This window comes from Jaculus jaculus, chromosome 18 (genome assembly GCF_020740685.1).
Source record: "Jaculus jaculus isolate mJacJac1 chromosome 18, mJacJac1.mat.Y.cur, whole genome shotgun sequence".
NCBI classification, from domain to species: Eukaryota; Metazoa; Chordata; class Mammalia; order Rodentia; family Dipodidae; genus Jaculus; species Jaculus jaculus.
This window is the reverse complement of record NC_059119.1, coordinates 13,339,159-13,352,222: the sequence shown is the minus strand read 5'-3', so window position 1 is coordinate 13,352,222 and position 13,064 is coordinate 13,339,159. Positions and strand designations below refer to the sequence as shown.

The 13,064-nt window shown below is 54.2% G+C and overlaps 1 protein-coding gene across 1 annotated transcript in view; it reads right to left on the bottom strand.

The window, feature by feature from the left end:
* Window positions 1-2,267: 2,267 nt before the first annotated feature.
* Window positions 2,268-13,064, bottom strand: part of Chst3 (carbohydrate sulfotransferase 3) — a 44,685-nt gene continuing 33,888 nt past the window's right edge. Inside the window, exons 2-3 of the mRNA XM_004657897.2 lie at window positions 6,288-6,532; window positions 2,268-5,027 (exon numbers count right to left, since the gene is read on the bottom strand). Coding sequence (XP_004657954.1) covers window positions 3,722-5,027; window positions 6,288-6,427 — 1,446 coding nt within the window. The 5' untranslated portion in view covers window positions 6,428-6,532 and the 3' untranslated portion in view covers window positions 2,268-3,721. The remainder of the gene's footprint in view (window positions 5,028-6,287; window positions 6,533-13,064) is intronic.

Below are 13,064 nucleotides of genomic sequence, written 5' to 3'. Positions count from 1 at the left end.
CCATGATTGTAAACAATATCCCATGGTAATGCCCTCCCCCCACTTTCCCCTCTGAAACTCCATTCTCCATCATATCCCCTCCCCCTCTCAATCAGTCGCTCTTTTATTTTGATGTCATGATCTTTTCCTCCTATTATGATGGTCTTGTGTAGGTAGTGTCAGGCACTGTGAGGTCATGGATATCCAGGCCATTTTGTGTCTGGGGGAAGCACGTTGTAAGGAGTCCTACCCTTCCTTTGGCTCTTACATTCTTTCTGCTACCTCTTCCTCATGAGACCCTGAGCCTTGGAAGGTGGGGGCCCAATTTTTATGATGCTCCTTCCTTCAGCGTATATAGATAGGCAGGAACCCATTTGGCTCTGGCAAGTGGGGGAGAGGCTAGTCTCCATCACCCGCCCCTCTCCTGCCACCGGACCACCCCTCTGCCTTTTGAGGTGGGGACAGCAGCGCCACCTGGAACACTTAGCTGCCGCATCTTCCGCTCCTGTCCATCAAAGTCCAGGATGCCTCAAGGGGCAGACCGTGGTCAACTCAAACAGGTTCTGACATGGGAGAGAGCCAAGAGCCTTCAGCGCTAGGATCAAACCATCTGTTGCCTTAACTCCTCCCTACAGCTGGGACCTGGTCCCTCCTTGAGGACAGGGAACCCACAGCCTCCTCCTGGAGACCCTTTCTGCCCTGGGACTGAAGGCAGAGATGGGGAGAGAGGGCACTCTGCGATGGGCGGTCCGGGGGCCTTGGCTCGCTGGAGTTCTTTCAGCAGCTCCCTCCGCCCATTAGAAGGGCCTCTTTCTCCACCCCAGCGCCATGCTGAAAGCCCCCGAGCATGCCCCCAGAGTAGAAAACCAGTAGTTCCCTCCTCCCCCCCCCAACACACAGCTGATCCCCACAGAGATGTGTTTCACAGCCACCCCAGCCACTGAAGCTGTTTGGTCCAGACATCTGGGCGAGAACACAACAGGGTCTTCACGTGGTACGCTGAGATGGCGAGAGAAGTCATGGAACCTCCTTGCACAGCCTGGGTTATTCTACCTGGCCTTCAGAACAGCCCTCGGGGGTCCTGATAATGTGTAGGAGCGTGTTTGAGATGAGCGAACCATTCCTGTCGTTATCTGTTCTTTTGGACTTGGGTACAGCTCTGAGTCCCTGCAAATAATACTATCTATCTCTTCCCTTTCACAAAATAAATAAAGTTAACTTGCAGTATAGACAACATTGTCAATGTCCTGAGAAGTCCCAAAGGTCCAGTCCGAGACCGTCCTCCAGGAGCCCAGAGACAAAGGCCTTATAGGCCCCCTGGGGTCAGGGAGGAGGCCAAGGTCTCCTGTCCAGCCAGGAAGTACCTGGGCCCAGCCCTTCTCACCCACAAGGAGAAAAGACGAAGAAGCACTGTGGGGTCAAGATGCCAGCACTCGGGGACCTGCCTGCCACAAACTGCCCCGTGTTCAAGTTCCCAGGGGTGGTGTGTCCCTTTAGCCTCAAACAGAGCCAGTTTTCTGCACAATCTGCCCATATATACTGTCAAAGGCCAGAGCTGAGGCGTGCTTGGATGACTGAAGTTCATGGTGTCTGGGACCCTGCTGTTAAGCGGGGGCGGGGGGCTGTAGTGAACCCCACAAGGTGAATACAAGATGGCCAGGTCTTCAGGACCCAAGCCGACTGCAGTGTCCTGCTGGGTGATGCTGCATTTCCCTGGGTCTACCCGACTCACAGCCAAGTCTGCCCCGGGGTCTGACAGCGCACCTGGGTGAGCAGTGGTCCAGGAAATAGAGTGTGTGGTGGCAACAGTCCCAGCTCCCTGCAAGCAAGCTCTGAGGCTGTCGTGGGCTTGCAGCGGAAGTGGGGGAAAAGCATCCACGAAGGGGGGAACTCATTGCTGGGTTGACGGGTCCCTGGCGCCCTAGGGCTTCAAGGGTTGGGAGCTGGGAAGGATTTTTCAAACCCAGCCTGCTCCCTGAGAGGGGGTGGACTGCTACTTTACTCTGCTTTAGGCACTCAGAAAGAATGCTGGTGGCCTCTGAGATGTCCCGATAGAGTTCCCACAGAACAGCTCATGGGGCCCTGGGGGCTCCGTGTGACCGATCGTCCTCCCCATGGGGGGAAGACCACCCCGTCCTATCTTCTATCTGCCAGCGGCCAAGGACGGGCTCCCGGCAGGTCTTCCCAGCTTCCCAGGCCCTCAAGCTCAGAGGTTTTCAAGCAGCCAGCCCTCCTACAGAAACAAAGCTGAAAACAGCCACACAACAAGAACAGCACCAAGCCACAAATAACTTTTAAAAACCTCAAATAAGACACCCAGCCCATCCTGAGTTGTGCAATCCTCTTCCCAGAACCCTAAAGGAGGTATGTCTCGAAGACACCAGTTGTAACCATGGCAACTCACTGGCTGACCCCTGTCCTCTAGGAGGGAGAAGGCAGGCTGCTGAGGAAGAGAAGTCGCATTGTGATTTCTCCCCCCACCCCAGAGCACGCTGATCTTCTTCCTGGCCTGGTCCCCAATGCCTGCGTGGAAATGGCAGGGCCTCTAGGGACTGGAGCTCTGTCTGCCAGTCAGACCCAAGGCGACCTTCAAATATGGGCATAATGCTGGGTGGTGAGCTGGGTGGGGCCTCTGGACAGTGGTGGCTGGCCATGCCATCTCTGAACACCCGGCCTGCCAGCTGTGCCACATGGATGGGTCAGAGGAGGTAGCCACGAGAATCCCAGACCCTCGGGGGTGACCAGTCCCAGCTCTGGTCAGGGAATGGTGTCATTAAACTTGAACGTGTGTCCTTCCTCTACCCCTCCAAATAATCCTAAAACTAATATATAAATAAGAGGCTCCTCTTTAGGCGTGTGATACAGAGAAATTCCGTAGACATAAAGCGGGGAGGCATTTTTCGCACCTGCGTGGATGCAGGTGCGTTCCCTTTCTATCTCTGTGCAGGGCGTTACATGTATATATGTCTTTTTGTTGTTGCCGTTGCATGCGTGTCTTGTTTTACTTCTCGTTTGTGGTGCTGGGGATCGAACCCAGGGCCTTAAACATGCTAGGCAAGCCCTCTACCACTGAGCCATACACCCTTGCTCTACACAGGGCTGATATTCATAACCAGCATGGCTAGTCAAATCATTTTGTGCTGATTGGAGAGCTTCAAATACCCCCTTCTTCACTCTGGGCTGCCCTATCCTCTTGCAAAGACGCCCCCCATCCCAGGCTTCTATGCACTCAGAGAGGAAACGGTTAAGGCTGAGAATAGCGGGGTGTCTGAGTGACTGGCCAGGGTTTGTACGTCTTGTGGTTATTAAATCTTCAGTCTCTGGACTCCGGCCCACATAGCCTGCAGGCCTTACTGTGTGTTTCATGTATATTTCTGTGTGTTAGAGAGAGGGAGAAAGAAAGAGGGAGAAAGAGAGAGAGAGAGGAGAGAGAGAGAGAGAACGTGCCAGGGAGTTTTGTTAATAGGCAGGACTGCCCAGGCCTGCTCAGGACATTGGCAGACCCTAAGGTGGGGTGTGAACCACGCTGTGGAGAGGACAGGGCACAGCCCCGTTCTTGGAGGAATCCCAGCTCCACTGGCAAGCTAGCTGGTTGGGAAGGGGTCTGCTGCGCCCTCCCCACCCCCACTCACCTCCCCAACCACAGCTTCCCCACTGCCCTGTGCCAGGGCTGTGAGCTCACTGCCAGCCTAGGTTCTGTGAGGAAGGCAGGGTGGGCTTTCCACAGTGGTCCCAGACCCCACTACGTGACCCAGAAGGTGCCCCGTTCCTCCAGCAGGCTGACGGAGCGGTTGGTGAGCGAGGCGGCGTCCCTGGCCAGCTTGTAGCCGAAGAGGCGCATGGTGGCGCCGCATGCTGTCTGCACGACCTGGGCCAGCTTGAAGGGCATGCTGAAACGCCACTTCTCGAACTGCTCCGAGGAGTTCTTCTGCGTGGAGTAGATGCCGCTGCCGTCGCGGGCCGCCTGGGTGTTCTTCTGGATCCAGTCCTCCACCTGCTGGGTCAGGGGGATGCCCGCGAAGCGGTACATCTCGCGCGCCTTCTGCAGCGGCCTGCGCGCCACATCCTCATAGCGCACCAGCATGTAGCGGCCGCGCAGCCAGGCGGGCTGCCGCAGGCCCAGCTCGGCCGACAGGCGGATGCTCTCGCAGTTGCCCCGCAGCCTCTGCACCTCCTCTTCCCGCAGCCGGTCCCGCCCGTCGTCGTCGGACAGCCACTTCTTCCAGCTCTCGTACTTGCCCGCGAAGGCCACCATGCGGGAAGCCAGCACGGCCCGGGGATCGCGCACCAGCTGGATGACGCGCAGGTCCAGCCTCGGGTCCTCGGCCAGCGGCTGCAGGAACTCCAGCTGGCGGATGCGCACGGCCTTGAGGGCCATGTGGTCCTTGCGGCGGCAGGCCTCGGCGGCCAGGGTCACGTTGAGGGGCCCGCAGCGGCGGCTCTTGCAGTGGTACTTCTCGAAGACCTTCTTGACGAAGGGCGTGCACACGGGCTCCTCGCACAGCGAGCGGCTGGAGCCCCGGCGGAACAGCACGGGGGTCAGGTGGTCCTCGGGCTGCGGGCTGATGAAGGGCTCCAGCACGTACAGGTCGCAGAGGAACAGCTGCTTGAGCACATCGCGGTAGACCAGCGCCGAGCCCGCGGCGTTGGCGCCGCCGCCCCCGGCGTCGAAGGACACCGTGCGCTCGATGTGCCACAGGGGCTCGAAGAGGTAGAAGATATTGCCCTGCTGGTTGAAGAACTCGCCCACGAACGACGAGCCCGTGCGGGTAGTGGCCATGAGCAGCACGTGGCGTCGCTGATGCCCAGCCAGGGCCGGCTGGGACGGCTCTGCGGCCACCTCCTCCTTCCTCCCCCGGGCCTCTCCCACCGCTGGCTCCACGCCCAGCTGCACGCTGAGGTTGTGCAGACGGCTCCGCAGCTCGGAGAAGGCCGAATCCAGCTCGCTCAGGGACAAGAGGGACGCGTTGTCAGCCAAGAGCAGGCCTGGGTCGGTGCTGTTGGCGTCTGTCACTGGCTGGGGGATCTGCTTCAGCCTGTCGGAGACCCTGATGGGAGCAAAAGGGACACCAAGGGTGAACGGCTGATCTGGGGAGAATGCCACACACCCCTCCCCCCAACCAACCCCAAGTAGTCTTTCATGTTGATCGCTTAGAGCCTGGCCCTCCCGCAACAGACTGAGGCTAAGGGTTTGCATGTAGTTTATTTGGGACATAAACCCAGGGAGGATTGAGTAGAGAAGTGAGGCAGTCCTTGAAGGGGGCGCCGTTATGGGCAGGTCACCCCTGGTACCCATGAAATCCACACTCACTGGGGAATTCAAATGCATCTGCCGCCCTGGCACTGCTGGCTTGGGTGGGTGCAAGTGGACTGTGGCTCTCAGGTGGAGAGCTGCAGCGATTTGCAGCAGGCAGGAGCTGACCAGTCCGTGCTGGGGGACTCAGGTGGGCATGACTGTGTCGGCATCCTACTCGTCCTGCTGGTGGCTTTCATCAGGGCTGGTGCCTGGGAGGCGATCGGGCCTAATAAACAGTTCTGTGACTAGCAGATCCACTGTACACAGCAGTAGCTAACAATTCAAGAGGCGTGTGTGGAGGCATTCCCAGGGTAGCCTGTGGGCAGGGCACTCCCCAGGAGGGATATACATCTTGGGCAGCTGCTCAGTGCAGCCCTGCCGACCAACACCCTGCCTTCCCGTGTCTCACCCTAACCCATGGCATCAAGCCTTGCAGAAGGGATGTGACGCTGTTAGTGGGAGCCATCATTCTAAGACAGGAAATAAGGTAATAAATCGGGTGTGCACGCCTTTAATCCCAGCACTCAGGAGGCAGAGGTAAGAGGATCACTGTGAGTTCGAGGCCACCCCAAGACTACATAGTGAATTCCAGGTCAGCCTGGGCTACAGTGAAACCCTACTTGGAAAAACCATAATAATAATAATTAATTAATAATAATAATTTGCAGCCCCAGCCAGCAAAGACCAGGCATCAACTATGTCCCCTGCTGTGGGCTAAATGTGCTTATGTTTTCTCATTCAATCTATCCAACAAGGCAGGTGCCATCACTTACAGACATGTTTTCCCTTCATACCATTTCAGAAGAGGGAAGTGTTTTCCTCGGCTCTCACAGCCGGGAGATGTTAACATGGGGACGCCTGACCCTGGAGCCTGTCTTTCCACTGTACACGTGACCCTCCGCCAGATGACTGTTGAAGGGATGGACTCCCTGGTCCACAAGGAACCCTAGAGTCACTTCTGTCCCCAACCGCCCCACCTTTGATAAGGAAGATTTCATTCTGAGTCCCTCACCTGGATATGATTTTATTTTCCTTTTCAATGAAGACAAAAACTACCACCACGAAGGCCAGGAAAAGGGCATATTTGCTCCTCATCTTCAGGCTGTTCACAAAGTCCCGGCAGTCCTGGGGCAAAGTGACTCCTTTCTCCATGGGGACGGAGGGTGTCTTGAGGCTCCTCAGGGTGGCCGCCAACTTTCAGCTCTGGGGCATCACACAGGACCCTGTTGTCCCCTTCAAGTGGGAGACACTCTCGTCCTGTGGAGAGAGGAGTGGTCAGGGCACCTTGTCTGCAGATGGGTAACACACGCACCTTTCCACCAGATGTTTTTGTGTGTTGTGTGTGTGGTGCGTGCACACGTATGGACACGTGTGTCATGGTGCACATATGGAGGTCAGAGTCGAATCTTGGGCTGTCAAGTTCTCTTCTTGTTTTCAGTCGGGGTCTCTTGTTTGCCACTGCAAATGCCAGACTAGCCAGCTTGCAAGCTGCGTGGTACTCCAGCCCACCGCCCATTGCCTTAGGCGTATCTGGGATTACAGATGCATTCTGTGGTAATTCGAATGTTTGGCTCCAAAGACTCAGTCACTTATTTTTATTTTTTATTTTAGAGAGAGAGAGAGAAAGAGGCAGAGAGAGAGAGAGAGAGAATGGGCATGCCAAGGCCTCCTTCCACCACAAACAAATTCCAAATTCACATGCCACCTGTGTATCTGGCTTACGTGGGTACTGGGGAATCGAACCTGGTCCTTAGGCTTCACAGGCAAGCGCCTTAACCGCTAAGCCATCTCTCCAGCCCGGACGGACCCAGTTATTTTTTTATTAAACTTTCTACTTGAACGCCTAACAGGCAGATCCCTGCTAGAGGAGGTGAGTCATTGAGGTCAGATCTGAATTCCAGACCAAAGGAGTAGAGAGCATGTTAAGTAAGCTCTAGAGACTCCTGCTTGCTGGTGGTGCTGGTTGCTGGTGGCGTGTGTCTGCTTGGATCTGTGAACATCACTGGCGGTGTTCCCTTGGATCCCTTCCTCCCACAAACTGTGTCTGGTTGGATGTTTGTTCCGGCAACATGGAGCTGACTGCAACACACTTGCTACTCGCCATCAGCTTCACGTGGATGCTGGAGATCCAAACTCCCATCACCAGGCGTGCAGAGCACGTGCTTTTAACCACTGAGCCATCGCCCCAGCCCTTCCACCCGACTTTTGAGGATCCAGCTCTGCCTAGCAGTCAGAACCCCAGGCACGCTCAAAACATACTATGCCCAGGACACTTTAGGTCCTCCAACCCCCTTTTTTTGAAAAGTTTACTTATTTATTCATTTTCTTTCTTTTTTTTTTTTTTTTGCAAGCAGGGAGAGAGAGAGGGAGAGAATGGATATGCCAGGGCTTCCAGCTGCTGCAAACAAATTCTAGATGCATGCACCGCTATATGCATCTGGCTTCACATGGGTGCTGGGGAATCGAACTCGGGCCGTTAGGCTTTGCAAGGCAAGTGCCTTAACCACTGAGCAATCTCTTCAGTTCCCTTTTTTTTTTTTTTCCCTGAGATAGGGTTTAACTCTAGCCCAGGCTGCTTGTTTTTGAAATCTATACAATACTTTTATTTTATGTGCACGTGTGTACGTGTGCATGTATGTGCACCAGGGTTTCTGGAAGCTGCAAACAAACACCGGGCACATGTGCCTATTTTTGCATCTGGGGCATTGAAGCCTGGCCAGCAGGTTTTGCACGAATAGCCTTTAACCACTGCATTATCTCCCTGACCTCTCCACCCCTTTCTGAGACAAGATGTCACTTTTTAGCTCAGGCTGGCCTAAAACTCCTGAGGTGGGATATCTGAAAGACAAGGAGGGCTGGAGAGATGGCTGAGCAGTTACAGCACTTGCTTGCAAAGCCAAAGGACCCAGGTTCGATTCTCCAGGACCCACAGAAAGCCAGATGCACAGGTGCTGCATGTGTTTGGAGTTTGTCTGCAGTGGCTGAAGGCTATGACATGCCCATTCTCTCCCTATCTGTCTCTTTCTCTCTCTCAAATCAATAAAATTTAAAAAAAGACAAGGAAAATGTATGGGGACTAAATAAGGGGAAAAGAGTCCTTTCCCCAGGGGTCTGATGAAACACCACACTGGCTGAGAAACAAGAATTCCAGCACATGCAACTGAGCTGATAACCTCCTCCATGTAGACCAGCTGACAGAAAGCTGGAAGAAGCCATTCTACATGTAGTTCAATGGGAGAACGAGAAATCACCAGTGAAGATACTCAATAGTGGACACTGCAAGCCTTATAATTGGCCAGCCAGCCCAAATGAGCCAACGGGTGCAATAGTGGCACGTCTGTCATGGTGGAAACCAACTGCCTTCCAATCGGACTGGAGGCCCACTCCATGGAGGGAAACACATCCCTGATACTGAAAACTTAAAACAGGAGTAGTCATGAGCCCTAGGGGTGTAACATCTGCTGATGTCTGGAAAAATTATATACTATGCTTATCAAACTTCCCAGTTAGCACTTCTCTTAATATTTATACCCTCATATTAACGGTACTTTCACTTTCGGTAGAGAATCTTCTTTTCAGATGGCAGTGACTTTGGGATGACTCAGAAGGTATCATAGTACTGGAAAGAAGTGACTGGAGTACTGAGTAACATCTCGATCACACCTTCCAAGGTTCAGGGCCTAATGCGGAAGAGGTGGCAGAAAGAATGTAAGAGCCAAAGGAAGGGTAGGACTCCTTACAACGTGCTCCCTCCGGACATAAAATGGCCTGGATATCCATGACCTCATAGTGCCTGACACTACCTACACAAGACCATCCTAAGAAGAGGAAAAGATCATGACATCAAAATAAAAGAGAGACTGATTGAGATGAGGAGGGGATATGTTGGAGAATGGAATTTCAAAGGGGAAAGTGGGGCGGGGGGAGGGTATTACTGTGGGATACTTTTTATAATCATGGAAAATGTTAATAAAAATTGAGAAGGGGGCTGGAGAAATGGCTTAGTGGTTAAACACTTGCCTGTGAAGCCTAAGGATCCCAGTTCGAGGCTCCATTCCCCAGGACCCACATTAGCCAGATGCACAAGGAGGCGCATGCATCTGGAGTTCGTTTGCATTGGCTGAAAACCCTGGCATGCCCATTCCCTCTCTCTCTCTGTCTGTCGCTCTCAAATAAATAAATAAAAATGAGCAAAAAAATTAAAAATTTTGAGAGGGGTTGGAGAGATGGCTTAGCAGTTAAGCGCTTGCCTGTGAAGCCTAAAGACCCACGTTAGCCAGATGCACAAGGGGGCGCACGCATCTGGAGTTCGTTTGCAGTGGCTGGAGACCCTGGTGCACCCAATTTCTCCCTCTCTCTCTCTCTCTCTCTCTCTCTCGCTCCCTCTTTCTCTCTGTCTGTCGCTCTCAAATAAATAAATAAAAATAAACAAAAAAATTTTTTAATTGAGAAAAAAAGAATTCCAGCAAATTAACATTTGCTGTGAAGGTTGTTGACATAGAAATCATATTCCTAGGTGGGCGTGGTGTCGCATGCCTTTAATCCCAGCACTGGGGAGGCAGAGGTAGGAAGATCGCTGTGAGTTCGAAGCCACCCTAAGACTACATAGTAAGTTCCAGGTCAGCCTGGTCTATAGTGAGAGCCTACCTGGAAAAACCGCCAGGCCAGGAAGAGGGTACCAGGTTCTAGGGGTGAGTTGAGAGGTGCACAGAGGTGGGAGGTCACAGGGTCATGAGGGAGAGGGACAAGACCCAGACTGAGGTCACTCGGCAAAGGTCCGGGCAGAACCTTCCCCTCCAGAAGTGGAGTGGGGTGTCTGTGACATGGGGGAACCTTCTTCCCACCTCTCTCCCAAGGCTCATGGGGCAGGGGGCTAGCAAACTCCCTTCCTGGCCTAGCTTATGGCACGAACTGAAGGTCTCTGCCGTCCCCAGTCGTAATGCCCCATCCCAACCATACCTTTAGCATGCCTAAGTACTGAAGAATGCCTGGGCACATGCCAACCCAGTTCTGCCTGGGTGCAGCCAGCTGCAAGACAGCACTCTTGACCCATCTGGACCAGCTCTCTTGTCTCCTCCCAGCAGACACCAGGGCCAGGAAGAGAAGGCTGAGGGCTGAGTTCTTCCAGGGCAGCCGCCACCATCTGGCGGGTGTGACCGTATGCCAGGCCTGCCCAGATGCTGGGAGTCACTTGACGGCGCAGTGTCCAGGCCAGCCCTCCAGGAGGCGACACCAGGCATCGGCTGAGAGACAATCACACTCGACACCAATGAAAGTCGATCACAAGAGCGTGGTCCACTTGGCTCCCATCCTCCCCTATCTCCTGTCCTCTCCTGGCTTCCTCAATTGTCCGGCCCCTGGGTAACCCCCTAGGGAGGGAGTATAAGGGTGCCCATTGCTGCTTCTCATCCTGGGGACCAGTCTGCCTGTTCTTTCCTTTTCCAAACCCTCCTCTGCTCCCTCTTGCCCCTCTGCCCTTGCTCGGCATCCTCTGGGATCCCACGAGGAAGTACTCTTCTCCCGCTCGGTACCGTCTCCCTAGACATGGAGGCCTTCATCTCACACCTCCGCTCTTCCCTCCTGCTGTCAGCACAGCTGCTGTCCACTCATTCGCCGTCCATCCTCCCCTCCCTCCGGGACTCTGCCCACCCCAGCCCGGCGGACAGCTCCTCAGCCGGTGGGAGCCTGCTGCTTGCCCCATCTCTTCTCATGCACCTATCCTCTACCCGCTCCTGCCATCTGGTCGAGCCCGCCTTGCCACGCCCCACCTGGGTGCGCTGCCGGCCGGGTCCTATCTCTACTGACCCCCATCATCCAGGATGTCTATGTCCTATGCCTACGTCTATGGCTTTATGTCTCTCTGTCTGTCCTTTCTCACTCAAGAACTACATGCAACTGACAAAAGTCAGGAAAGACTGCCTGCATAGAGATAATCCTCGTGGGCTGGACAGATGGCTTAGTGGTTAAGGCGCTTGCCTGTGAAGCCAAAGAACCCAGGACCCACGTAAGCCAGATGCGCAAGGTGGCACATGCGTCTGAAGTTCATTTACAGTGGCTGAAGGCCCTGGCGCGCCCATTCTCTATCTGAAATAAATAAATAAAATGTTAAAAACCACCGATTTTCACACACACACACACACATCTCACAGATAAATTGTGTTTGCTTAGGGCTCTATGATTACATGACCTTTCGCTTGAACCTAAGCACTCCTCTTCCATTTGCAGACCTCATAAATCACGTGAAAATTTCGCCAGGTGTGGTGGCACACGCCTTTAATCCCAGCACTCGGGAGGCAGAGGTAGGAGGATCGCCGTGAGTTCAAGGCCACCCTGAGACTACACAGTGAATTCCAGGTCCAGACCCTACCTCAAAACGAACAAACAAACAACAAAAGTGTGAGGAGAAAAAGCACTCTGGACGCGTGCTCCAAGCACGTGCTAGGGACATTGCTAGGAAGGTTGTCAGAGCACAGGGGACATTCCTAGGAGCACTGCTATGGCCACGGGTAGGGCAGGTGGACAAGGGACAAAGCTTCACGTGCGGGGTTTCATATGCCTCGGTGTAGGATGCTCTCTGATCGCGGGCTTTCAGCTCGAGCCTCTCTCTCGAGGCTGTGCGCTCCCCAGGGAGTCAGGAACGCCAGGCAACAGGTAGTTTGGAGAGGAGAGGAAAATGCGGTGCCAGGAACGTAGGCAGGCAAGCCCTAGCAAGCTGGACACCAGTTTCCCTGTTCTTCCCAACCTCCCAGGCTGTCTTTCTGCTCAGGCCTCCCCCTGGCTTGGCAAAATGCCTCACTGGAGAACCAGTTTAAGGCCTGGATGGCCTGCAGCCCAGCCTTTCCATGAAGCCCCCTAATGGACCGCAGCCCGGACAGGCCTGCCTCCCCCTGGGAAGGTGGGGAGTCCCAGCAGGCGGCAGGGAGGGGAGCTCTGATAAAGAGACTGCACCTTGCCAGACATTGCATCAGGCAACAAAACTCCACTCTCCTCTCTCAGGGCCGTGGGGACAGGGCCTCAGCTGGTCCAGGCCATATGGATAGCCTTTCCCATGTTGGGGGAGGAGATACACGGAAGAGTGGGATGGAAGAGTGTCCTTGGGCAAGGTGAAAGGGCAGAACCCACTGTGGGGAAGCTCCGAGTCTGCCCACGGGACCCAGGAGACTGACCCTTTTGTATTCCCTAACACACCTAGGAGGGGACTTCTGTGAGCTGTCCCTGGGTCCCCAGAGAGGAGACAGGAAAAGGCAGGTAAGGTAAGGATGTCCCTGGGCCACTGGCCAATTAGGATGGGGAGGAACACAGAGGTGACCTTGTCCATCCACTGGCCTGTTCCACTTGGGTCCTATTTCACATGGGGGCATCCAGAGATGGATTGGGGAGTCATGGACCCCAAAATATTGAACTTAGGTTTGACAGGAAGGTAAATTCTCAGGGGCTATTTGCCCAGTGAGCAAAGGAAGAAGAGAAAGAATAAAAGAATGAGGGGCTGGAGAGATGGCTTAGTGGTTAAGCGCTTGCCTGTGAAGCCTAAGGACCCTGGTTCGAGGCTCGGTTCCCCAGGTCCCACGTTAGCCAGATGCACAAGGGGGCGCATGCGTCTGGAGTTTGTTTGCAGAGGCTGGAAGCCATTCTCTCTCTCCCTCTATCTGTCTTTCTCTCTGTGTCTGTTGCTCTCAAATAAATAAATAAAAGAATGAGAAGGTGAAAGCATATGGGGTTGGTACTCATCCAGCATCCAGCACCCCAACATCCCAGCATCCCACTATTCACAGCATCCAGCATCTCAACA